At 48.5% G+C, this 26,546-nt stretch overlaps 6 protein-coding genes across 6 annotated transcripts; 3 read left to right on the top strand and 3 right to left on the bottom strand.

Moving 5' to 3' along the window:
* Nucleotides 1-6,197: 6,197 nt before the first annotated feature.
* On the top strand, nt 6,198-7,070 carry BJ212DRAFT_1328119 (uncharacterized protein). Its single transcript, XM_041334652.1, has 3 exons — nt 6,198-6,383; nt 6,443-6,512; nt 6,575-7,070. The coding sequence occupies exons 1-3, from the start codon at nt 6,227-6,229 to the stop codon at nt 6,834-6,836; spliced, it is 489 nt and encodes a 162-aa protein (XP_041196887.1). The 5' UTR covers nt 6,198-6,226; the 3' UTR covers nt 6,837-7,070.
* Nucleotides 7,071-9,523: 2,453 nt separating this feature from the next.
* Nucleotides 9,524-10,246, bottom strand: BJ212DRAFT_1328114 (uncharacterized protein). Its single transcript, XM_041334651.1, has 4 exons — nt 10,060-10,246; nt 9,871-10,000; nt 9,681-9,813; nt 9,524-9,629 (listed from the first exon to the last, which is right to left on the bottom strand). The coding sequence occupies exons 1-4, from the start codon at nt 10,215-10,217 to the stop codon at nt 9,556-9,558; spliced, it is 495 nt and encodes a 164-aa protein (XP_041196886.1). The 5' UTR covers nt 10,218-10,246; the 3' UTR covers nt 9,524-9,555.
* Nucleotides 10,247-10,273: 27 nt separating this feature from the next.
* Nucleotides 10,274-13,740, top strand: BJ212DRAFT_1328110 (POP1-domain-containing protein). Its single transcript, XM_041334650.1, has 13 exons — nt 10,274-10,602; nt 10,653-10,699; nt 10,752-10,801; nt 10,852-10,966; nt 11,016-11,112; nt 11,165-11,241; nt 11,290-11,459; nt 11,507-11,963; nt 12,015-12,103; nt 12,155-12,320; nt 12,376-13,164; nt 13,219-13,358; nt 13,405-13,740. The coding sequence occupies exons 1-13, from the start codon at nt 10,419-10,421 to the stop codon at nt 13,490-13,492; spliced, it is 2,469 nt and encodes an 822-aa protein (XP_041196885.1). The 5' UTR covers nt 10,274-10,418; the 3' UTR covers nt 13,493-13,740.
* Nucleotides 13,741-14,550: 810 nt separating this feature from the next.
* On the bottom strand, nt 14,551-16,340 carry BJ212DRAFT_1328108 (uncharacterized protein). Its single transcript, XM_041334649.1, has 5 exons — nt 16,060-16,340; nt 15,638-15,963; nt 15,184-15,585; nt 14,795-15,152; nt 14,551-14,739 (listed from the first exon to the last, which is right to left on the bottom strand). The coding sequence occupies exons 1-5, from the start codon at nt 16,246-16,248 to the stop codon at nt 14,710-14,712; spliced, it is 1,305 nt and encodes a 434-aa protein (XP_041196884.1). The 5' UTR covers nt 16,249-16,340; the 3' UTR covers nt 14,551-14,709.
* Nucleotides 16,341-16,862: 522 nt separating this feature from the next.
* Nucleotides 16,863-19,070, bottom strand: BJ212DRAFT_1328096 (uncharacterized protein). Its single transcript, XM_041334648.1, has 6 exons — nt 18,703-19,070; nt 18,277-18,630; nt 18,019-18,245; nt 17,345-17,961; nt 17,175-17,289; nt 16,863-17,113 (listed from the first exon to the last, which is right to left on the bottom strand). The coding sequence occupies exons 1-6, from the start codon at nt 19,015-19,017 to the stop codon at nt 16,885-16,887; spliced, it is 1,857 nt and encodes a 618-aa protein (XP_041196883.1). The 5' UTR covers nt 19,018-19,070; the 3' UTR covers nt 16,863-16,884.
* Nucleotides 19,071-22,159: 3,089 nt separating this feature from the next.
* BJ212DRAFT_1476903 (cytochrome P450) lies at nt 22,160-24,349 on the top strand (the record flags this gene model as incomplete). Its single annotated transcript, XM_041339457.1, has 13 exons — nt 22,160-22,370; nt 22,421-22,550; nt 22,601-22,789; nt 22,838-22,989; nt 23,042-23,157; nt 23,210-23,339; nt 23,396-23,409; nt 23,455-23,644; nt 23,695-23,751; nt 23,806-23,830; nt 23,877-24,013; nt 24,071-24,203; nt 24,262-24,349. The coding sequence occupies 13 exons, from the start codon at nt 22,160-22,162 to the stop codon at nt 24,347-24,349; spliced, it is 1,572 nt and encodes a 523-aa protein (XP_041196882.1).
* Nucleotides 24,350-26,546: the final 2,197 nt, after the last annotated feature.

The following is a 26,546-nucleotide window of genomic DNA, read 5'->3' as shown; positions in this document are numbered from 1 at the left end:
CGCCACCCTCAAAAAAGCTGGCTTTGAAGACCTACTCTCTATTCCTCGTGTGAGTCCAAGTACCACATGCTCTTCAAACCACACTAATTTCCCACTCGCAGGTCCCAGCTCGAAAGTCGCTAAAGGACGTACGTATCAAGTTTCTTTATCTTTTTAACCATTCTTAGCTCGACACTCTAGAGTGGTGCTACCAGACCTCCACCAATTCAAACCCGTCGAATACCCCCAAGATTTTTCGATGAAAGCGACATCTGTGTTCGTCGTCAGCGTTTTTCGAATCAGTTCTTGTTCTCACATCATCCAATCAGTCTTCCACATCCCGCGATGTCCATCCCCTTTCCTCCCATCGCATTCTCGCACCCTCTACAGGGGGCCTACGCGCGCTCCTCGCCCGCATTCCGTCGCTCTTCCGTCGTCCTCGCCCTCACAACAGCGATGCAACTGAACTCCAACAAATCCCGAGGCAAGGGATTTTCTCTCTTCGCGGTCCTCGTACTGTCGATGTCGCTGCAGTACAGGACAGAAAGGTATTTCTTTCTTCGGGCGCGTGTTCATTCATCGTGGCTTAATCATTCCGCTGTAGCCCTTGTTTGTTGCTCCGAGGCCCAAAGAAATGCAGCAGCAGAGCAGCCAATCGCATGGACAAGGATCGTCGTCGCAATCTCGGCCTGTCGGTACTTCGACGTCTACAACACAACCTGCTCCAGATAGTGGCATTCAGGCTACTACACCACGTGCAGCAACCGTACGCTCACGAATCCTTACATTGTTGGCTCGTCTCGTGCTTTTGATTTGTTGTGCACCTCTCCCAAGTACCGATGGCCAATAATATTGCAGCATACGAATATATATATATTCTGTGTATCTCTACTTCTTTCGCTACTCCGTTAATCGTATTTTCCTGTCGTGGGACTCTCGCCGTGCATTGGACTCTAACACTTGCTAACACGGGGAACGTTCAAGGTATCCAAGTGGATGAACAGCCAGGGGCAATCTCTGCTCATTCAGACATTCATTATACTGCACTACACATACCGGTTTATCAAGTGAAATGTTGAATCAATCTCGGACGAGGTCCAGCTGATTAAATCCTCCATGCGACTCGGATTTGCTGAAGATCAGGGTATATACAACCAATGATCATCGATCTGGACAATCAAGACATTCCTTGTAGGCAAAACATATTACGATCTTGTGATACGCTGCTATGAGATACAGCTACAAGTGTTGTATTCCTGTCTCGATGGATACAAAGAGGGGATGGGGAGCCTATATCGCGTCGTTGATGAAGCCTTAGAAGTTACTATTGTGTAGTAGCATGATCACCTTCGGGATATGCATTGCACTATGACGAACCAGACAAAGGTATCACGTACTCTTAGCCACAGCGGTGCTTACTATTCTCTTGAGTATCTGGGCAGTACTGGCTCGTCTAGGTCTGGTCAACAAACTCACCTTTCTCAAAGCCGAAGATACCATATCGACAGCCGACACGACCAGCACATTACTCGCCTTCATCGACTCACGATCTCAGTTGGGTGTTCACCCAAGACTGATCATTGATAGAGCTACCTCGGTTGGGAGCAGCAGCATCGACGACAGGCTCGCGTGCGCCTAGACCGCGTGCCATGTAAGAAATCCCTACGATGGGAATGATGAGAGTTGATTCATAAAGAATGATAAGGGAGACTGAGAGAAGGTATTGGTGAGAGCATTTCTGTAAGGTCCAAACCATCCTTTACTCGCAAATGAATATTCTAATGTCCCAATACGAGAATGCGACAATCTTCTTTCGATAGGTCTGGCTAGGGGATCCTGACTTAGACTATTCAGGTACTGTAACACAATCAATCACCTTGCATTTCTCAACCTTGAGTGGAGCGTGTGATATTGTCTAGCATTCCGCACCGCGAGCCTTGAAGCAGTGGGTATAGGATATGAATATGAGCGTGCTAGAGAATGGTGACAAACGATATACAATCGCACAAAAAGTCAAGTGACGGTCGCTGCTCACCTGGGTGTTCCAAACAACCCCATGATAGGTCTTGTCCGTGAACTCATCAGTTTTGACACAGGGCATACATATTACCCACTTCTTATTCAATATGACGAGATTTCCGAAACTGAATTATCTGCGAGGCTGCAGCATTCATTGAAGGGACGACACAATCGCCTTGGAACAATACTTCGACAGACCGGAAAACGTCGTGGGACAGCAAATCAGAGGGTTAGATCGTCCGGACGTCTATCAGGATGCAGCCAAACTTGATGCGAAAATTTTATCAATAATGAGCATGCGGAATCTTGCGACGTTCACATTACATGAGGTTCGGCTGAGATCCCAGCACAACATTCGGTCTCTTCACCACAATCCAGTACCGTTCGCAATCATATTACAAATCTACAATGATGAGCGCACCTTCCTTCTTCCCGCCTGTCAATACTGACTCCAGGCCCTGAGCTGATCCTGCCCGAGTGGTAGCGAAGTTCCTTTCTGGGTGAGACCGGGGACTAGACTATCTCGCCACCCTCCGTCCTAGCAGCATCATGGCCATTCAAAACCAGTCTAGACTGTCCATTAAGTAGCGGTTCTGGAAAGTTCATCGGATTCAATGTCGTGTATATCAATAAGTGCTCATGAAATGTTTCCAGATGTCAGCTTCATGCTGAAATCACAATGAACATGATTTGCCTGGACTGCACGACTGCATACCCTTCGTGTTAGAAGGGGGTCAAGGTTTGTGGAGCGTTAAAGAATCAAGAAGTACAAAGGGAGCGCTAGGTAGGACTGTTGTCCAATGGAGTTCACCCTGGTAATAGGCGCTACGAATGTGGAGTGCCAGCATCGAATAGGATTGGCTGGTTTACATCAGAGTAAAGAATTAGGGTGGGTACAGCAAGTCTTAGTAGGACGGTGCACAGCCTGAGTTGACGACACTGAGTTCGAAGTTGGCTGGAAGAGCGCTTCGCCTACACAGCATTTGAGCTGTGAAGCGAATACGAGGATGACAGGTGGAATGCGCACCGCAATAACATGCCTTAAAGGAATAGATGCCCACCTTCCTCAACTCTAAACCCAACGCCCACTTTCTCAGTTTACAGGCGACTGTAGTGTCGATCATCTAATTTATAAGTTGGTCTGAACAAGCATTTCTCGTGAGTGATACCCTATGCTATACAGCTGTCCGCCTACTTACCGGCGACTTGTACTTGTATAATACAAAGATCACTCACAAATTCTACATACATACTAGCCCTGAAGCTATCCTGCGACTTAGGGTTGAATATTGATATTCCTGTGAGAAGTCGTTTACCTCAATTTCACTGACAATAACAGGCCAATTACTCACCAGCCATCTCTGCAATTGCAAGACAAGCCGTTTTCATTGGAAGTTGATGTCGGTGCGCTTCTCCTGCGCACATCACCGACCATCTATCGTAGTTGAGCCCCCAAGCACAAACCATGTCATCCAAAACCAGTAAAATGCCGAAGGTTATGCCCTGTCAGACTATACAAGGCCATACAAAACGTGTAGGAGATGTTGTGCACCTGCCAGGTGGACGACGCATCATCACATGTTCATTTGATGGCTCACTCCGACTATGGGACCTAGAGAGCGGGATACAGACTGGAAATGACTGGCGAGATGGGGTGGATGAAATAGGAGTGTCCACATTAGCATTGTCTCCAAACGGCAGCATTGTAGCAAGCGGAAGTGATGATGGGACGGTGAGGTTGTGGGACGTTAGGACGGGAAAGGTCATTGTCAAATGGGAAGGGCACACTAAGATCGTGAATTCAGTGTGCTGGAGTACAGGTGGTAAGCGAGTTGTGAGCGGATCCACGGATGGGACAGCAAGAGTATGGGATGTCAAGAGCAGCAAAACAGTCCTGGGTCCAATCAAGACTGGGCACGTATGGGTGCTCGCGGTGATATACTCGCCCGACTCAACAAAATTTGCGACAGGTGGAGACGAGACCGGAGTAAAAATCTGGGATGCAAAGACAGGCGAACTACTCACAACAATCAAACACGATAATTGGGTCTTCAGCTTGGCCTGGACATCAGATGGAAAGAGGCTCATCTTCGGATCATTTTGCCCAATCAGGATATTTCACACAGTCACTTGGCAGCAGATCACCACTTTGGAGGGCCACCAAAAGTGGGTCAACGCCATCACCTTGTCCCAGAACAACCGCCTCCTTGTGAGTACATCGGATGATAAAACAGTGCATCTCTGGAACCTCGACACAACCCTTCCAGTCGGCCCACCTCTTCAGCACGAAGAGAGCGTGGAATGCGCAGCCCTTTCCGCCGATGGAAAAGTGTTAGTCACTGGCAGTGACAAGAATGTGTACACATGGGATATTCAGGCTATTCTCAAAAACGCTGGACTTGAAGACCTTCTCCTACCTATTCCTCATGTACATCTTACGGCTCTTTAGTCAAATCCGAGCTAATCTCCCACTCGCAGCTCCTAGCTCGAAAGCAGCCAGTGAACGTACGTGACGTGTTTCTTAATGTTTTCAACAACTTTAGCGTCGTCACCCTAGAATAATGCTACGCGACGTCCACCTATTCATGCCCGTCGAATACCCCCAAGGTTTTTCGATGAAGGCGACATCTATGTTCGTGGTCAGCGTTTTTGAATCAGTTCTTGCTCTTACATCATCCAATCAGTCTTCCACATCGCGCGATGTGCATCCCCCTTCCTCCCATCGCATTCTCGCCCACATTCCGTCGCTCTTCCGTCGTCATCACTCCTACACCAGTGATACAACTGAACTCCGACGAACCCCAAGGCAAGGGATCTTCTCTCTTCGCGGCCCTCGTACTGTCAAAGTTGCTGCAGTACGAGACAGAAAGATATTTAGTTTCCTCGCGCGCGTGTATTCATTCATCGTGGCTCAATCATCCTGCTGTAGTCCTTGTTTGTTGCTCCGAGGCCCAAGGAAACGCAGCAACAGAGCAGCCAATCGCATGGACAGGGGTCGTCATCGCAATCTCGGCCTGCCGCTACTTCGACGCATACAACAAAACCTGACCTCGAATAGTAGCATTCAGGCTACCACACCACGTACAGCAACTGTACGGTCACGACTCCTTACATTGCTGGCTCGTCTCGTGCTTTTGATTTGTTGTGCACCTCTCCCAAGTACCGATGGTCATTAACACCGTTCGCTAACAAGAGGAATGTTTTGTGGTACTCCAAGAAGATAAAAGTTCATGGGTAAGCACGCATTCGATACCAATTGCCTGTTCTGTTCTGATGCCCCGAAAAAGTGGATGAAGACCCTGCCATTGTAAAGCATTTCCTCTGTTTCGAACTTCAGCGCAATGAGTTATGTCTATACATGAACAGACGCGGCATCTTTCTTGGCTAATGAATGCAAATCTTGTTCTGTTCCAACCTTTTCGTCAGTGGTAGACATTGAATAAACACAATAATGGCTGACGCATGCCCCACACTTGCGATCTCAAATCAAGAAATTCTTGTCAGTTTGTAAGTTCGTCTGATGCTCTCTAAACGCAACAACGTACCGATGTGCAATCTATCGTACACTTTCTTGAGCTCTGCACGAACCCTTGATAGGTCATCTTTATATGCGGAGCTCCGAGCAAGCGCCTTCAAGCCTTTCTCCACTGCTTCGATACGACGGACACGTGCGGACGTCTGAAGGAGACAAACGGAATGCTTCACAAAGGTGCAAAGTCTCATACCTTCTCCGTGCTTGCTTGTAGCTCCTCCACGCTGGCCTGCAGCGCCGTGGAAGCGAGTTTATATTTATGCTCGTCCAAAAGATGGCACGCAGCAAATGCAGACGCTAGCGAGAATCGAAACAGAAACTCGATTATTCTGTGCCAGCAACAAAAAGTAAGAGTGGTAAGAGTGAGATCATATGCGCAGCCTGTCAACATGCTGAAGGTTGGATGATATCGAATTCGAAACAGGTTGGAAGAAACATAAGATTGAAAATAAATGAGGTTCTCCGTCGAACTTTTTCATCTCAGATTCAAGACAAAATTCAAGCGCAGGTCAGTTACATACTCGGACTCTTCAATCAGGAAGAAACTAACGTGAAACTAATCCCTTCACAGGATGGAAACTGACACACGGGTTCTTCGCCTGGACGGGTGGATTCATGCTCTACGTCGATGGTAAGCCGCGGGCCACTCTCACACCCGATGAACTCTTGCAGTTTGTTCGTGAGGGATCTGTGGACATGCCTATCATCGCGGAGGCAGACACAGAAGATCGAAGCAAGGGCGATTTACTATCCAAATTGGTCGCCATTCTTCAGCTGGTGTGGCTCATCATCCAGTTCATCGCCCGCTACGTTCAGAACCTCCCAGTAACACCGCTTGAGCTTGATACCCTGGGTATAGCTGCTCTGACATGCATTGCCTATTGTTTGTGGTGGAGAAGCCGATGGACGTAGGACGTCCTCATATTGTTCATTGGAACTCGGGGGCAACTACTCCTCCACCGCATGACAGCTTAGCCAACAAGTATGTCATTGTCATCAACATTCCTGACAGGACTTGTTCTGATTTGCCTGCATTCTATGTAGCAAAAAATATAGGGTACTATTAATCCTTCGGTCTCTCCTATCTGACCAGTCTAGTAGTCTGGCTCGGAAAAAGGTTATAATCACCATTATTGGAGGCATCAGTGGAATGCTGTTTGGAGGGATACATTGTCTGGACTGGAATTTCGTGTTTCCAAGACCCATAGAGCAGACACTGTGGCGTATGGCCTCCATTTGGATAGCATATTCATTTGGAGTGTTTTTGTTGTCCTATTTTCAGGAATGGCCTGTCGATACGCTTTAAGCAGCTAGTATAATGTCTCAGAGATGGGGAATCATTGTCATCATAATGACCTGCTACATTTCCGCACGTCTTATTATAATTGTACTTATGATGCTCAGCTTACGATTGCTGCCTTCTGGCGCATATGATACAGTAGCTTGGATCCGGTTCATTCCAGATTTGTAGTTTTATTACAGTCGCTGTAACAGAGTAATATGGTGACTTGCCTGTGTCTTCATCGATCGCTGTTGAAATCGGGGGTGCGAGTACGGCTCGGTCAAGTTTGAACCTGAGCCGCCGTTCCACTTACATACCACACAAGCAATGCCCAATAATCTATTGAAAGGCTGCCACATGGATATGAGGGAACAGTTTGATCGAAATGTGGCTGGAACAGCATATGGATACGCTGTGTGCATGCCATTGAGGGATGGAAAAAAGCAATTCTGGAATAGTTTATGAACGCATGTGAGCATCATACCAATCTACTCACTTCGTCAGTATGACCGCGTAGCCACGGCGGCTCGAAAGGGAACTCGGAAGATATGAAGAGCCTCAAGGCATATTATCCACCAAAGACGAATGACATTGACAAGTCATCAAAAGCAGCCATGATGAGAAGTTTCAGTATGTGCCACCGTGTGATGATAACTTGAAGTAGAATGTGCAATAAGGTTGCTGCCGGCCGCCAAGCTCGGCTCTGTCTAGTTTAAGTACGTTCCAAGGAAACCTCATTGGACTGAATATTCGCCTCTCAAACTTCCAGCGCTGATCGCTGCTACATCGTGTGGGTCACGTTCAACGGTTCAGAGCTTCCTTTTTTATAATAATTTTGGCGAATCAGCTTGCCATGAGGTATTGACCGTGACTTGCTGCCCCGAGGCCGGGGTTCATGGATGGACCACGCTACGCCTACGCAATTGCAAAAGTACATGGAGGTCAGATCATGTCTTTGTTTCTGGAATATTAAGCCAACTTACTTTCTCCCGAGCATTATGCGTACCATTTCCGGTGCCAAATGTCAAGCGTTTCCATATAGGGCTGAAGTTGCCTCTCATCCCCTTCGCACATGACAGCCTCTTTCCAGATGTTATCAGGCTCATCAGAACGAAATACATATACCACAGAGTCGATGAGCACCACTCGTCTAGGGTGATTGTTGGATACGGCAATGTTGTCTGGGCACACACCGGCATAGATGATACAGAAAGACATGATGAATCGGCCCTTCTACACCAGGATTTCGAGAAACAAAAAATGAACCGCAAGGCTGTTGTCCAAAGTGAGGCCATCAACCCTGAGACTCCGGGAAATTGGATGACGAGGACCTGGCTACAGACCAATTTGCCACGCTCTGTGTATCGCCCGGAGTGCAGCAGCTCAAGGAGAGAACGATTCCACGGACAGGCGAGTGAGAGTGTTCGCCGAGTGCGCCTTGCCCTCGAGAACCGTATCAACTTGTCTTCCGTGGTGATCAGCAGATCAGAGCCAGTCTGCCTTGACGTCAAATGTGAAACATGTCTCCTCGCCTGTATCATACCTATGATTTGGAATAGAATGCAAATGCAGCCAGCAATGCACAAAACGGGGAACACTCAAGTGAGTCAGTTCATAGTCCCTGGTACAATGACGAAGCCAGCACTCCAGATCCAACGTCTCGCAGCAAGGAAACCGATGCTTGTAGTTCAACCTCGGACAGGTACGGGGGTAGGTATGGTATAGCTTCGTGTGAAGCAATCCGCTGGCAGACAACTATTGAACTCGGATGATTTTCCGACCCAATGAGTCATCCAGGACAGTGATATTACCCAACTGTGCCAGTTTCTCCCGCAAGAGCCGTCCGATAGCATTTTGCTTCATTTCGCCATGAATAACTGGTAAGTGACCGACTCGGAAGGTGTCAAACAATGAGTAGGCAATGTCTTCTTGCGACGTGGTGACACGGGTCGATGCCCATTGAAGTTTCTTTCGGGCACGTGTCATCTCTGGACAGAAGGCGACGAGGGCTTCACGTTAATCTATGTCTGTCGCGCCCTGCAACTCCTGGATAATCGCAAGGGAGTCCGTGCGGTTAGGGGAGTGGTAGTCAAGATACGGGTTGAGAGCGAGGAATTCTCCAACCGTCCATCCTCGCGTGATCCACTCGCTCTTTGCCAAGGCGCCTGACTTAGATGAAGGCGGAACATCCGCCAAGTGAACGGTGATAAGCGCTGAATGATGGTGCCAAACAAACATGGAGTTGAGTGATTAATGGTGGAGTTCAAGGTTGTTATTCATATTCTTGTTGATGCAGTAAGTATCGCTCCACGCGTAGCGATACCTAGTTTCCCCTAGTCAGACCATATAGATAGCTCGCTCCGGCCGGTGATTGAAGCAGTAGACGCACTTCCAAAGCTTAGAGTCCTGACGTGTGGCAGTTACCCGAAGCAGCAGGGCGCGGATTATGATGTATTGAAGGCGAAATGCAGAATGAAAAGCAGTTTCCTCGAACTCATTCTATTTCGAACTTCAGGGCAGCCAGTTAAGCATTAGAGGGAACCGAGGATACTCCTAGCTGTGACTTTCATCATGTGAAAATCATATGGAAGTCTATGTTTGTCAAAAATAATTTCAAACCGTTGATGGAGATTAGAGGGATGTTTCCAAGGAATTCTATAGGTATGATATATCCTATACACGAACAGACGTGGCGTCTTTCTTGGCTAATGAATGCAAATCTTGTTCTGTTCCAAACTTTTCGTCAGTGGTAGGCATCAAATAAACTCAATAATGACTGACGCATGCCCCACACGTGTGATCTCAGATCAAGGAATTCTTGTCAAAGTCTGTAAGCTCATCTGGTGCTCTCTAAACGCAACAACGTACCGATATGCAATCCATCGTACACTTTCTTGAGCTCTGCACGAACCCTTGATAGGTCATCTTTACTTGCGGAGCTCTGAGCAAGCGCCTTCAAGTCTTTCTCCACTGCTTCGATACGACGGACGTGTGCAGACACCTGAAGAAATCATAAATAACACAAACGGGATGCTTCAAGAGGCGCAAGGTCTCAGACCTTCTCCGTGCTGGCTTGTAGCTCCTCCACGCTGGCCTGCAGCGCAGCGGAAGCGAGTTTATACTCGTCTAAAAGATGGTACGCAGCAAACGCAGAAGCTAGCGAGAATCCAAACAAAAACCCGATTATTCTGCGCCAGCAACAAGTAAGAGTAAGATCATATAGCAAGGCGCGTGCAATATTGCTTACCCGCCCCGAAAGCCCCCGACCGGTCTCTTCTGCGGCTGCACCAATCCTAGGTTGGGTGAAGTGGTTGCTTCTTCCCGTAGCACTCTAGTTGTCGATATAAATCGTGCACCTGAGCGCTGTGCAAATTTTGGGCTAAGAGCCAGACAACGCGAGGCCATGGTGGTGAGAGGAAGGATGTCGTTCGGCGTTAGCCGGTACTAGATGTCGCGTTTGTGGCAACTCTACTTTGTTCTTTCAGTTCAAAGATTTTGTATTCCCCACCTTCCAATCCTCGGTTTCTGCCAGTGCTGAATGAGTGCATAAACCAGATCTGGGACCTATTCTTGAGGAAACAGTGCATCATCTAACTTCAAACACAAATGGGTTCAAAACGTAAGGGGGACGACGCGGAGGAAATGACGTCTCGGGAACGGAAGAAACTCAAAGTTGCAGGTGCTCGGACAATTGCAGTTCAGCCATCTGTATCAACCAGTGGTAGTGGAGCTGTCCAATCTTCAGGAAATGCGCTCGCCGGTCCGTCAAGTACTACCGTTCGATTTGACTGTGAGCATCTTTGGTGTGATATTTCTTCACTTGACATTTACCTGTAATAGCTATGCAGGGATTACCCGCATCAATTGATGTGGAAAGGTTCACAGAGGTACGTGTTTTGACCCATTCCAGTTCTATCTCGTTCATTTGCGAAATACTAGGCTCGAGCGTATGAGATCGATGCCATGCAGAAAGCGATCAAGACAGCAGGGTTAGGAGCATGTGTCTCAATATATACAACTACTGATTTCTCGTCCTCAGGGAAAGTGTGACTCATCGCGTATGGCAGACTCTGCCCCGCCATCTACGACGACGAGCCGCTAGCCATGATGTCCGCCGTGTTCCCTTGCGTTTGCGAGACAAAGCACGCGCCGAGGTGAGGCTCAAACCACTTGCTCGGAAATTTTTCTTATTTTGCTTGTCAGATGGTTCCTGTTACCCGGCGCATACTTAAGCGTGGACGCTCTAAGCAGGGGAAAACAAAGCAAGTGAGCCGCACCGAATCCCTCTTGAAGCGACAACGTCAGTAAACATATGACCCCGCGTGCTCCTTAACTTACGATGTATTTGCCAGGCGACAAGACCTGGCTTGAGACTCATATTTGGCACGCCAAGCGGATGAAGATGGAAAACATGTGGGGATATAGACTCGTTGGTCTCTAGTTGTGATTATAGGCTCCTTCTGAATCCTTTGTTCAGGCAGTAACACCGACCGAGAAATCATTCCGTCCCTCACATCGAGCCTCTATGCATGGCTCAATCCTGCATGATTCGTCGTACCACTCACTGATAGAGCTCAAGGGGCCTGAAAACATCCTTCGAAGTGTACTGGATTTATGCTGTGATCCTCAGTGCACTGGAATGAAGCGGTCAGTCTGCGAGGTTGAAGGAAAAGCGTGAACTAATCATTCGTCAGGTCCATGTCTGGTGCTCGTGTGCTCGAGACGGACTTATACAAACCAGGAAGCTACCCCTTTGATTTGATCGCACCAGTAACGATCATGTGGCAGCCGTTACCTGTTGGGAATACGTCGGCGCCGACGAATGCACCCCCAGCGGAAGGCTCCTCTAAACGCAGGCGCAAAGGGAAGAACAACGTACTGGCTAACACAACTCAACAGAGTCCCACGAGAGCAGTCTGGGTGCGTTCGCACCCTGCAGTATTCGATGACATCTTCGCAGCGTTACAGGGATCTGCTTCATTGGTCCTTGACGCTGAAAAACAGCGACACAAAGATGTGTATGCAGAAGTAAAGATAGCCGATCTGCGAGGCAGCGTCAATACTTTCGAAATCATGGGGCCCAAATCAAGTCAGGTTATCAAGGGCGCCTTGTCTTCAGTTGTAGATGATGATAGGCAAGAATTCAAAAAGGTATTTTCGTTCTTTTCCTGATCTCCTTGTAAAATCTGACAGCGCAGACAGTTCTGGCCGTCCCTCACTGATCTCCAAACCACAGCGTCCTTACCGCGCGGAATAGTCATCGGGATGAAAGTCCTCGACCCACGACTGAAGTAGGCATCCCAGGCTACTTGATTTGTCCACATGAGTAACTTGCCGCCCAGGTTTCCGCCTAAGAACGCCAAAGTCAAAACGGACGTTCAACGCCCCGCGGTAATGACGTTCCCCGCAGCCATCCTTGCTCAAAGCGAAATCTGGGACGAAGAGAAGCGTTCAGTGCTCAAAAAACCTACATACAAGAAGAAAGATCTTGATGCGCGCCGTTCCAAAGTAAGCCCCTCTTTGGCCTTCGTACTGAGGTACAATATGTAACTTGCACACAAAGAATCTTGTTCCAGGCACGCCTCTTAATCCCATTCGTCAGGACGATCGTATCCCACTGTTGCTCATACAACGATCTCTCGAATCGCCTAACAGCATTCATGGTATCCACGGCTGGACGCTTGTTTTTCCTGCTGGGTGGGGCATGCCTTTCCTCCCCTCACTAATACACACTGGCACACGCGTCGGCGGGCAGCGAGAGCGAAGCACACAAGCTTTCGAGGCAGGCACTGCGTATTTTCCGAGAGATTTTCCTTGCACGGAGTTCTACGACAAGTTTTGGGATGAGCTCGCCCTTAAGGAGAAAGCGAAGTGGAACAGAACACCACCAGCAAAGAGGGCCAATTATAAGAAGCTTGGTACCCGTAGCCCATGGCGGGCGGATTGGGAAGTTGTGCTTGGGCTCCCGGTGGCGCCAGGCGTAGATGCGAACCTTGTGCCGGCACAAAGAGAGCCTCAGGATGCAATGGAGGTTGACAAAGTACCCACCGTTCGCCCGTGGGTGTTCCGTGGTCCCGAAGTGCCGACTATCCTCGAAAAAGCGACAGAAATGTTTAGTAATGGCGCAGGTCTCCTTACAGAGATCAACAGGCTTCGGACGAAACGTGGTATGGATGTACTCGATCCAGGTTATCGCCCCGAGGATCTCCTGAAAGGGGCATTGGTCATGGTCCGTCTGAAAATGGTCAGTCGGGGCGCCCCGAACGACCTTGCCATTATCTACCGCGTCAATGACGTCGAAGTTAAGAAGATTATCCAAGACAATGGCAAGACGCGTGCAGATGCAAATGAGGTTCGTCGTTTTTTCTCTTTGATCGTGCATTCGTAGAGTGATTTGCTCCCTTAGCCCCCCGAGGCTGCTCCGCCCCACACGTCTATCATTGGGTACGTTACTACTGGCAATATGTCTTTGTCCCGCGGAGAAGGTTTCGCCATCGGCGCTGTCCCAGTGTCAGTGCAGTTAGAATTGCAACAGCAAGCACGGAGGTATGGATTCCTCGCTCATGGAAAGCGTCAATTAATGTGGCTACAGGAATGGAGAGTCTCGTTCACTGGTCAAAATTCGCGATCGTGCTGGGATGGTTTGCCGGGCTGCATATCTAGATTTACTTGACTCATGATTAGCGCGTTGTGTTTGTTGTTATATGGGTTTTGCTGATTGCGTTCTGCAATCAAGTGAAGGCAATCCACTACACCACGTAGGACTTGCGAACTGGAAACTTCGTTGGGTACCAATAATGTCACTCCATTCTTGCAGCCATTGCCATGTCCTTCGCTATTAATATTGGTGCAAGGCATCCACTAAATCCCCGAGTACAGATATCGGTGCTACGATACACATTCGTAGGTGAGTCGACAACCAGCCCAACAACATCGACCGCAAATGCATAGGTGTAGTTAAACCACATTTAATCTGCCAGACATGCGGATTTTGAGTCTCAACACCGCAATTTGCAGCATGGTTGACCCGCAATTGGCGGCATTCGTGGATAGCATTGGAGAAGACTGCTCCGGAAATCGACAGAATCTCCCACTCATAGCAGCGACTACAAACTTCGACAATACCATTAACTTCCTCTTCCCACCACATGTTTTCGAAGACGCTTCAACCTGTCTTCAAAACGTCTATTTCGAGGGATCCAACGACAAATTCTGGACAAATTGCCAGGCGATTTTCATAAGTATCGCGAGCAGACATCGAGCCCACACTCCACTCACGAGACAACATAGAATCTTATTTTATTCAGACAGCCTGAAAGAAGCCGAGCACACTCCGTCAAATGCACCAGAACACACCTGACTACCTTGCGATGTTGACTCATCCTGGAGTACCTCATTTCCTGGATCTCAAATAGAATTGCAACTGCGCCATTCAACGAGACCTCTCCGTACATAGAGGATTGGTCAAAAACGCGCGCGTGCGCGTAGTTGCTCTGCATCGTCGATTCGTTGTAGTCCAACTCATCAATACTTTTGAAAGCCACTGCATCCCCCGCATCAACTTTGCCTTCCATCCAAACCATTTACTTATCGTAGACGGTGAACCGAAGACAGTTTCCTTTGCGACTGGCGTATGCAACTACATTACGTGGTCGTCAAGGTTTGAGGTTAGCACGAACCGTGCTCGACCTTCGAAGGAATCCCTTTACTCACGGTCAATCATACACCGTTGTCGAGGGTGAGAACGCGAAGAGAGACAGTGTCTATTTGCAGAGGCAAACGAAGGACAAGACTGCCAATATTATATTTCCTAAGTTGCTACTGTAAATACAATATATCGTTGAAAAGCCGACCGAGGGGGTATCAATAAAGCATGAAAGGCATCCAAAGCCGATGATCACGGAAGATTGTTCTCCTTCTTGAACCACTGCACGGGAAAAACAATCAGTCGCACTGAAAAAAAACTAGCAGCCGACACTTACCTCTACCATTCTTCTGACACCCTCCTCGAGCCCGACCTCCGGTTCATATCCAAGCACACGCCTTGCTTTCTCGATGTTGTGGTACCTCGTAGCACAGCTATACCCAACCCTATATCGCGTAAACCCAGCCTCTTTCCCAATCAAGGACGCCCAACACTCCGAAAGGAAACCGAGCACCATCCCGAAGCTCCTAGGTATCACCCAGGCAGGCCGCTGTGCCCGCTCCGATGCGCCCGACGGGGACTTCGACGAAGGCGGATCGAGCGCAAGCCATATGAGGCGCATAAAATCCCAAAAATACACCGGCTCGCCGTTCGTGATGAAAAACACTTGCCCCGCAACCTGCAAGCGACGAGGTCTCCGCGAGATCAATGGCATTTTCGGAGAACTGGTCGAATCGGGAGCGTATGATACGGTGCGCGGGAGTGTGTGGATCGCGTGGAGTGGTGAACGCTGCCTCTATTTCGGCAGCATTAGGCGGTAGCGTGACGTATGGCCCTAGAGGGCGTGCTTCGCATGTTGGGATTCGATTTACCCCGGTTGTTGCGCTGACAGGCTGGAGGGCGCGATCAAGGTGAAGATTGGCCGTGAGTGAGTCGGTAGTGAGAGTCTCTTGTGAGGATGTAGGAAGTGAGGGAGATGATAGTTTGTCCGCGGCGATTAGATGTGCTTTTGCGAGATTACCGACGTAGGTGTAGTCGAAGAGGTTATTGTTGTCTCCGACTTGGAAGTGGGTTTGCCCACGCTGGTAAGCTTGGTAGAGGCCTACCATCATTTGACGGTCACCCTCACTAAAGAGTATCGCGTTGTATCAAGATTGGTTGATATGAAGAAATGACATACCCGAAAATGCCTGCAGGCCGCAAAGCAACAGTCAGTAGTCCACCCTTACCATTGGCCTCGAGGATGAGTTTCTCTCCCTGTGCTTTTGAGTCGTTATATGCATCAAATGGCTTCTCCGGGAATGGAGCACGTTCGTCGAGGTTGACGACGTCACCACCATCAAAAACGACACCGGCACTGCTTGTATACACCAGCTTTGTCACACCAGCGGCCTGCGCTGCATTGATGACGGCTTTGCAGCCATCGACATTGACTTTATAATATATACTTGGATCTTTGGCGCCGTGTGGTGGTGAAGCGGTGTGAATTATACAAGTCGTACCGGTCTGCAGTTATTCCGACAGTAAACAGACGTACACCACACAGAGAAGGAAAGTGAGTTAGCGCTCGATGACCATTAAAATGAGCGCAGGAGCGCGCACCTTTCGCAATACATCAAGTAGCTGGGATTCGTCCGTAATATCACCGGAATAAAAGTCGACATCGTGATGTCGCTGGACGATGTCAAATACACTAGCAATGTCTCCACGAGCTAGAAGGTGTTCGACGATGTGACGGCCAACAAAACCGCTACCTCCAATGACAAGGTAAATTTCTTTTCGTTGTGACATGAAGGATGCAAGAGGGTAACCGGTTGCTGCTCAGGCCTCAGATTCGGTGACTAAAGGTCGTTTCGAAAAGTTGGTTGTATTGACTAGAGGCGTGTAAAACACCAACGCACGTGACCTCACTGACAAATCAGCAACCCGGCGCTTCTGGTAATAGGACTCGGACGTGTCTGTTGGTTCGCGCAGGTCTGTAGCTCCCATTCCGTCATCTTTGCATTGCAGGGACGCACTGCACTAGTTCTGTCCTCGAGAATCGCTCGCAAGCACCGAAACCACTCACAGACTTAGTTCACCCGGCCTCTTGTGTCGCCGTGTCGCGTCCAACCTGGACCTCACGCTATTGCAAGGCGATTCCATCGAACTTTGACGTGAGCAAACGCAGAAAGACGGCGTGATTTTTCTTCGTCTATATGGACAACTGCATATTCGTGCACCCGTGCAATATGAATATTTTAGTTGTCTGGCGAAAATGATTGAGTGCGCCGCCTTGTTATGACATTAATGTTGACTTCTCATTGTGCTACAGTTCATAATGTACGAGTAGGTGCTACAATATCAAGCACTCATCAGTGAACTGATGATATCACGGTTGCTATGTCTCAGCTCAAGGGTGACACTACCAAGCTAACCAGCACTTATTCAAAATTTCACCTTCCCATTGAGTTCACCAGCATATGTGTATCCCATGTGAACTCGTAACATGGTGTTTGGATCAGCTGGATCGTGCTTTCCATGTTTGGATTGGCCTACCCACTCTTCGTTCTGGCCCCACAGATCGAAGAACTTTTGAATCTTCTCATGCTGTCCGGACGTGAGCAGGTATTCATACACTGCACGCCATGCGCTGTCCAATGCACCGACGACCCACCTGCAGGTTACAATTGCTTTAAATTATAATCAACAAAACGACTCAACCGTTTTTCACTCACGAATGATGAATGCTGATGGCCTCTCCAGCGAAATGGAGCCTCTTGTTGGCATTGGGTACGGTGAGAGACGTGTATAAATCCTGAAAATCTCCAGGCCCAAAGAACGCAAAGGCACCTGTAGTGGAGAGTGAGAATCGACGATCGGCTTACATCAATGTTCAAAGGCTCACCCATGGTGTGCGGGTCGTCGCCCCAGTTCCATGCATGCATGTCTACGTACTGATCCAACAAGAAACTATAATCCACATTGTGTACTTCCGCGAGATTGTGCAGCACAAGTTCCTTCAATTGCTCGTCATACTCTATCTTACCGGTGTTGATAAGCGCTCCCAAGCGTTCTGCATCACTTGTCAAACAATAGCCCGCAATCAGCACTGTGGACGGTGTGTCAGATTCAGCCCCATGGGAGGGATAGACGACAGTTCGAATAGGAAGGTCTGTGAATGATTGGCCTCCTATGATATCGAAAAGTTCGGTCCACCACGCTGATCGAAAGCGCATGCCAACCTTGATTGAAGGACTGTACTGCAGTTTACGCAATGCATTTTTCTGCATCACATTTAAACCAGCACCCCCAAGTTCAATCATCCGTAGGCCTGGAAGAGAAATAGTCGATATAACGTGCGAATATGTGCGCGGGCTACATTCGCCCCTCACAGAAACATCCATTGCGATGTCTCCACTCTGAAGGATGCTCGTGACCTTCTTGTTGAATTGGATGACAGGCTTGGTGCCGTTAGCAGTAAGGTATGCCGCCATGTAGTCGGTGAGCACTTGAGAACCGCCTCTGGGTACGGTAATGATATGTGAAACTGCACGAGTTTCAAGACAGAAGTGCGCTTACTTGAAACACTTCCATTCTACATCCCCAAAGGTCGGCGACTCGACCCTGGCTAATGCCAACGACAGAAGAACCGCTTCAGTTAAACTGCGGTCATACGAGCCTGTGCTGTCATCGAATGTCTCGCACCAATTGATAACGTTGGTGGAAAGATACGTGCTCGGAATTTGGAGGCTGGCGCTGGGAGTGTACTTGTGTAACATGAATGAGCGAAGCGAGTATGCATCGTGCTCCATTAAATTGCTGCCAGCCCGAATGGACATTTTGCTCCAAGTCTTTAATGAGGTCCTGAGCGAACGGCCGAATAACGTCCTGGACAATACTTTCAACTCCCGCGGCGATGTACTGAGAATCCACACCCATCTCCCGGGCACAAAAGTCAGGAGGGCGCGATGTCTGAGAGACTTGATAACGTTGGTCGTTGAAGTAGAGGAAATGCCCTTGTCTCTTTGACGTAGAATGATAATCGATAAGTTGGGAGCTTAGAGGTGCCTTGGACAAACCCTTGTTGAGCTTCGAGTACTTGATTAACTCGCCCAATCGCCTCATAATTCCAATCTTGTAATTGCCTTGAGCGTCCTTCTTCGGCAGGGGGAACCTCATGGCACCAACATCCTAGTTAGCATGAAAGCCAAGAGCATACATGGTCAGCGTCTTTGGCGCAGCAGCATGGAATGAACGACATACGTAGTAGTCATATTTACCACCATTCGGGAAGTTGTAGGTGAGGAGGCGTCCGCCGGTGCGGTCCGACGCCTCCAAGATCTCGTAGTTGATGTCCAGCGAATCTAGGATAAGGGCGGTGTATAGACCACCAACTCCTGCACCTAGAATTCCAACTGTACCCAGCGGGCCATAACCACGCTTAGGGAGCTCAGGTATCTGCGAGGTCTCTTCATGAGGAGCCGTGGTGAGCGGAGGAATGCTTTTGCGGAGAGCATCATCATAATGTTCGATGATTTTTCGACCCCAGTAGCCAAACACGTCTCCTTGGAAATTCATGGTAAGCGCACCTGGGATTGGAAATTGAATATGTTGAATACATCTCGTCTAGTCCACCCTATATATATTGTGCACACCGTTGATTTTCTACGTAAGGCACGAGCACGTACATGGAATGAGGGCCATGTAAGGACCGAGTAAGGTTGAGACGACTGGTATTCATTATGTCATAGGGCTGCTCAATTCATTCAGTTCGCGTTCACTTGAAGGCAAGTCACTTGATGCGAACATGGAAGTGCCGGGCGTAGTAGTCACTGCCGAGAAATCTGCAAATAAAACCTGACAAAGAATGGTTAGCAACTCCTTCGGTGGTGCCAGAGTGGAGCGCCAACTTATGGGTCATGGCCTCAAGCATACCGTAACCATAATAGCTGCTCTCACTGTCGACAAATTTGCTCCTTGCCGTATCGGCTCGACTCTATTGCCAGAGTCGACGAGCAGCGGAAGAGCGTATTGGAGCCGAATTATAAGTGCGCGGGCTGTGCTGGGTTCAAGACAGGTTACGATGTAGGACATGCGAGGAAAATTTGACCATACAACTCCTCGAACCGAAGAGCTGACACTAGTGCTGCACCTCCCGTTGCTGCGATCGGCAAACATTCCCCGCAAACGAGATTTTGACCAATATTTTGTAAACTTCTTTTGCAATAGAAGCACTATGCAGTCAGGGCCGAGAAGGTGAATAATGACCCTGCCCCGCGAGCGAAAATCAAGGAATGCTTGTAAAACCATTTGCAATGGGAGCCGCTAGACTGAAAAGGGAACTTATCTAGTAGTAATAATTGCAATGAAGCTCGGTTCCAGAATCCGCTTCTAATTGCAGGAATAAACCAAAGTTTTGTGATGCGAAGAACTTGATGGGGAACTCGACACAACACATGCCGAGGAGCAACTTGAAAGAAGGTTCGCTCCTACGGCTTTGGTGGCAATGGAAATCTGTAGCTAGGCTCTAGTAGGTCAACTCCATAATTGATGGTGACTCACTCAGACGTCTCAGAATCGACCCCAGGCGACACTGAAACAACAACAAAGATCTAGATACTGAAAGAATTGACCAAGGCCAGCACAGAGAACAGGGAAGATGATGTGCACACCAAGTGACTTACCCGGTTTGAATGAATTGACCAGCCCTTATAATACTAGCAGTGTTGCTATCCAGGCATCGGAGTGTGTGCTCAAGGCTACTGCCTGTCGACATGACCTAAGGGTGGTTGGGTTGGACCGAGCGAAGCTCAGGGTGGAACGCAAGCAGCTGGAGCCGATTCGGTCGTGTTAGGCTTGGAAAGGGACGCAAATCGAAATATATTCAACTAGGACTAAATATGACTGTGCTACGAAGTGAGATGAGTGTGAACGCGAAAACAAATTAGATGGGTGAGATGTAAAGCAATATATGGAAGGAAGAGGTGGATGCAAAAGAAAGTAAATCCGGAGCAAGAAAAGGGTTCGAGCTCGTCATCGAGAAGATGAAGTGAGGGTAGGCGAGGAAGAAAGGATACCGCTGCGCTCAAGTGGTGCCAGAAACATCCGCAGGCTCCGATTTCCGGCGCCGTGCTAAAACAGGCTAAAACCTTGTCAAGGATATCTCTCTCTCGGTTCCTTCGAATGACTTCAAAGTTCAAACCCTGAGCGAAAAAGGTCCGGGCACCCTCATTCGCAATGAAAGACCCTCAATTCTGTTCAACATCTCCGCTTCAGCTTAGTGTTGCCGCCGGGGTGATTCGGGTCGGGTCGATGTGGAAAATTCTGATAATCGATACAGTTCGGACTAACGAGTTGAAACGATTTGTACCTCGTTCACGCGATTTGGAAACGAGTTCATAGTGGGAGTCGTGACCGACTGTAAGCTTGGCTTACGCATCTACGACACTTAGCTACTAATGGTATTCAAAATAAAACCCTTACCAGACGCCTTACGCTGTATTACCCAGCAATTACTAGTTCGTTAATGTCAGTTCCTATTCTGAACTCTAGAGGCTCTGCACTCAGTCTTCTGAAGCAAGTGGTACCCATCCTTGTAGCTCTACACATTGCGAATCCACGTACGCCTGTCACTGGCTTTCCATCGCTCTTCCACCACACTCGCTCCAATACCGATGGAGCAACCGAATTTCAGTAACACCCAAGGCAGTCCATTTTTTCTCGTCGCAGTCCTGACTTCCTCATATTGTCGAAGTTGCTACAATACAGGACAGAAGGGTATGCCTTCGTGTGTGTTTCCAACCATTGTGGTTAATGGTCTCTATCCAGGCATTGGTTGTTGCTCAAGCTGAAATGAACACAGCAAAATTGCAACCAATCGAACTGCAAAGCCCAGGCGCCTTCGTTGTAATCTCAGCCTACCCCCCTCGGCGTCCGCGACACCTGCTGCTCATGATACTGACAGATATTGGGACCTAGATAGCACGATTCCACATGCCGGAAAATTTGTATTTGCGCAAAGATTTCTTGTGAATGCTCGAATGACACCAGAGTCACTGCCGAATATATGGTCCCGAAGCAGTTTTGTGTGTCAAGATTGAACATTGAATTCCTGCATGTAGGTTATCTCGGGAATAACGCGTTGTGTGCACTACTATCAGGCCTGTAGACTCACCAACAATCCCTGCCAACCATGTCCTCCCCGACCAGTAAGAAGGAAGAGTCAACCGGGTACAAGGTGTTGTGCACCTGCCTGACGGATGACAGATGGTACGACTCCCTCCGGAGTGTGGGATGTCAAGAGCGGGGACACAGTCCTAGAGATGTCTGCGTAGGTGGTGATCTATTCACCCGAAAACACAATTTGCGACGGGCGGATACCATGAGGATGCAACAAAAATCTGGAATGCAAAGATGGGCAAGCTCGAACACGCCACTCGCCCGATCTTACACCTGTATGTCTTCCCCTTCTATGTTCATGTCCTTCCTTACCCCATCTGGCCTGGTCATCCACTGGCGCTGCAGAAATTGACATAATTTGAGCTAGAAGCAATATATTTCTAAATACCGACAGGCCGCTAAGTGTTCATTTCAGCAGTTTTGCTGATGAGGAGACAGATGACCGAGTCGCATAATCAACGCACAGGCGGCAACTTACTACTTCCCCGTGGTTATAAGGATGGTTACGTTATATACGGTTTGCTAACCCATTGCTCGAATTATGGCACCTGCAGTCGATGGTCACCTTGCTATCCTCGCCGGCATTCCTCTTTCCTTTGTCGCAGTCACGGTACTTAGCCGATTCATCAAGAAGCGACAGAATAACCCCTCTCTTCCTCCTGGCCCAGTGCCGCTCCCATTACTAGGGAACGTCTTATCTATCGACCCTCAGGAGCCTTGGCTGACTTATACTAAATGGGGTGCTACGTATGGTACGTGAACAGATAGTATGGGGCATATGTGGTGCAAATCATTGTATCAGGGGACTTGGTCTTCGTGCGAAATATAGGCGAGGAAATGGTTGTGGTCAATTCTCAGTACATTGCAGAAGCCTTATTGGACAAGCGTTCTCGAATTTATTCCGATCGACCATACCTAGCCACACTCAAGCCGTGCGTTCCTTCGGTATTCTTCTATTCAATCAAGTCTGAGGTTTATGCAGATACGGCTTGTCGATCAACTTTGCATTCTTAGGTTATGGTGATGAATGGCGTCTCTGCCGACGACTCTTCCACCAAACTTTCCGCCCTGAGTCTGCAGTAAAATTTCGCTCAATGCAGATCAGACGGGCTCGTGAGATGGTCATCAACCTGATCGATGATCCTCGACATTACCATGACCACTTCGCAACGTCAGCAAATGATTTTTACAAATTGAACCATTATTTATATGTCTACAGATTTTCATTATCTGTTGTGATGTCGGCTGTATATGGCTACGATGCCAGTACTCGTGATGATCCTCTGGTGCGGACTGTGGTAAAGGCGCTGAATCCGGGCACAGCCGTGTTGACGCCAGAGAGAGCATTGATGCTCAAGACCTTCCCCTTCTGTGAGCTCAATTCTCCTATATGAGAAAGCGTTAATACAACATGCACTTTTAGTACTAAAGTTACCTGACTGGTGCTGGGGATCCTCGATCAAGCGTAGTGCTCGAGCTTCGACTGAGCGCGTCAATCAAATGGCCGACATGCCATTTCAGTATGTGCAGCAGCACATGGTGGGTATTTATTTTTCTCTTGGTTCCAGATATCGATTCGACCCATACCAAGGCCGACAGCTCGTTCGTCGCTCAATCTTCAATGGTCGCAGAAAATTTGCGACGGATGGAAACACAAGAGGAGACATCCAAACCTGCATTGGAGAATGCCTTGAAGAAAGCAGCTACTACTGCTATTGGGGGTAAGTGAGCTTTTTCACAAGTAACGTTGTGCTCTCGACACATTAATACCACACAGCTTCATATGACACGGTAAGTGGATAACTCCATCATGTCCGCTGCTTATTGCCGTTACAGACTGAGGCAATTTTGATGGTTTTTGTTTTGGCCATGGTATTATATCCAGAGGTTCAAAAACGCGCACAAGCGGAAATCGACTCAGTGATTGACAGAGATCGGCTGCCAACGTTCGAGGACAGAACATCACTACCCTACATTGATGCAGTTGTGCGGGAAACTTTCCGATGGCAACCCGTTGCACCCCTTGGTATTCTTCCCCGCCGAGTGATCTGACCTGTACTGAAGATGATCTCATAGGTATACCCCACGCTGCCTTGAGTGACGACGTATACGATGGCTATTTCATTCCAAAAGGTCCGCTGTTTCTGTCCCACCAAAACAATGAGCATTTATAATATCGTACATCAGGCGCAATCATCACATACAACACATGGTCCGATATGTTCCTTCCAGCTTTTGTGATACTAACTTGATTGTAGGGGCATTACTCGGGATGAAAAGCGATACCCCGACGCATCTCGTTTTATACCAGAGAGGTTCATCGACGTTGGTGGTGCATTGACAGATGATGACCCTGCACAGTATGTTTTCGGATTTGGCCGGCGTATATGTCCAGGTTCGTTAAGTTATCTTAATGCTACAAAAGATTCGCTGACAGATAGACTTTAATCAGGGCGGTATACCGCTGATGCTTCTACGTGGTCTGTCATTGTGACCATGTTGGCCACTTTGGATATTTCTTCTGCCAAAGATGATCAAGGCAAAGTGATCAGCTTCACTCCCACGTTCACCACAGGAGTGGCTCGGTACTTGACTTCCTCGTGTCATTCGATCTCCTTGTCGCTGACAATTTCGTTGCTTCAGCTGTCCTGTGGTCTTCCCCTGCAGTATTTCGGCACGGTCTCACATTCATTCTGACCTTGTGGACGATTGGCGAACTGCCGAGTTTTGAAAGAAGATATGACAGTTTCCCCCGTCTGTGGTCTGATTGGGGCATTAGAGGAGTAATCGATCATGTACTTCCTGTATAGGTCAGCAGATATGATGAATAGAAATGAGTTATATGGGCTTCAGTCACCCAGCGGGTCTAGCTGTTGTGCCGAGGGTCCTGCGACGTTTCCGTGACAGCGTGTGGTGTTTTATCTTCACATTTATTATTTGCGGATTCCGCAGCTTGCACGCTGCACGTGTTGTCAAAATTTTGGTAATCGAGGGTTCTTGTGAGCTTCTGCGTTTGCACGCTATCTTCCTAATGCACACTTACAACAATTCTACACCCTCGTAGTAGTGGCACCTTCGAACTACAATTACATCAGGGAAAATCACTGGTTGCTTTTTTGTGCTTATTTCACTTTTTGTCTCCAATAAGGGATAGTTTCAGCCTTCATCCTTCACTTTGCATTTACGTGCTGCTGCTCCACATGCCTGTTACACGCCACACTTCTGGAAATGAGTGTGATGTTTTTGTCATGACTGCTAGCATGATTGAGTTTGATGTATTGCACAAGTCTTATGACGAGGAAACAAGATTGATGGAATAGCGGAAGACGTGAAAAATAACATGATTGTACATGTCCTGCTCCTGGATTAATGACCATTGGCGTGCGGGGGAGATGCACAGCAGATAAACAATACGAAACGAGCCAACAATGGGATTGGTGGTGATTGCGCGGTTGCCGCACCTGGTGCAGCAATGCTAGTACCTCGAGCAGGTGTAGTGGACGTCAAGGTGGCGGCAGACTGAGATTGCGACGACGAGGCCTGGACACGCGACCGGCTTTGCTGCTGGGGCCGCAACCGTGGAGCAACATACAGTGCCTAGACAGAAATAGTAATTGAACCACAGTGATAGAAAACATACGCCAAGAAATACACACTTGTTTGTCCCGTACGGCAGGAACCTGGACAGCGCGAGGATTACGATCAGACAAGATGGAGCGCCCTGGGCGTTGCTTGAGTTCGGTTGCTTCATTGGCACTGGATCGAGAGCGGCGGAAGAACGACGAAAGGCGTTCGAGAAGAATACGTGGATTGTTAGAAAAGGATGGATGGGCGGTGCGAGCATCGTGTGCAGGAGAAAGAGTACAGGTATCATGCGCTGCAGAGGACTGAGAGTACAGAGGTCAGACAGAAAAAACTGGTCAAAAAATGTGGACGACTCACCTGGGCGCCATCGAAAAAACCTGCAGGTATTCGACAGGCATGAACAGCCGGAGGTCGCAGAGTACTACTCTAGAATTTTGATATTAAAATGGTTAAACAAGGTAAATAAATACGTCACGTACGTCCTTTAATGACTTTCGAGCTGGGAACTGCGAGTGGGAGATTAGTATAGTTTGAATAGCATGCGGTATTTGTATTCACATGAGGAATGGATAGTACTAGATATTCAAGGCCAGCTTTTCTGAGTATGGCGTGAATGTCCCATGTGTACATGTTTTTGTTGTTGCAACCAGTGACCAGCACTTTTCCATCAGGGGAAAGGGCTGCACATTCCACCTGATCTTCGTGCTGGAGGGGTAGACCGACTTGGAGGTTGGTGTCGAGATTCCACAGGCGCGCTGTTTTATCCCATGATGCACTCACGAGGAAGCGGTCGTTGTGAGATAAGGAGATGGCGTTGACAAGGTATGTGTGACCCCCCAGAGTGGCGATCTGCTGCCAAGTGGCTGTGGCGAATATCCTAATCAGATCATATGTCGCGGAGATTAGCTTCTTTTCATTGGACGTCCAGGCCAAGCTGTTGACTGTCCAATCGTGTTCGAGTGTGACAAGCAACTCGCTCGTTTTTGCATCCCAGATTTTTACACCGTCCTTGAGTCCTCCCGTCGCAATTTTTGTGTTGTCGGGCGAGTAGATCACCGCGAACACACACTGGTGCCCAGTCTTGATTGTTAGGATTATTTCGCCGCTCTTAACATCCCACACTCTTGCCATTCCATCGTAGGACCCGCTCCCTACTCGCTTACCATCAGCACTCCAGCAAACTGACAACACATGGTTAGTGTGTCCTGTCAATTTTCCGACGACCTTTCCTGTCTCAACATCACACAACTTCACTTTCCCATCTTTACTTCCGCTGACAACAGTCTTGCCGTTTGGAGACAATGCTATGTTGTGCACCCCTGCTTCCTTCGCCTCATCATCTC

Source organism: Suillus subaureus, assembly GCF_016647635.1.
Source record: "Suillus subaureus strain MN1 chromosome Unknown BJ212scaffold_5, whole genome shotgun sequence".
Taxonomy (NCBI): Eukaryota; Fungi; Basidiomycota; class Agaricomycetes; order Boletales; family Suillaceae; genus Suillus; species Suillus subaureus.
The sequence above is the reverse complement of the archived record's forward strand: the minus strand, read 5'-3'. Positions and strand labels throughout refer to the sequence as shown.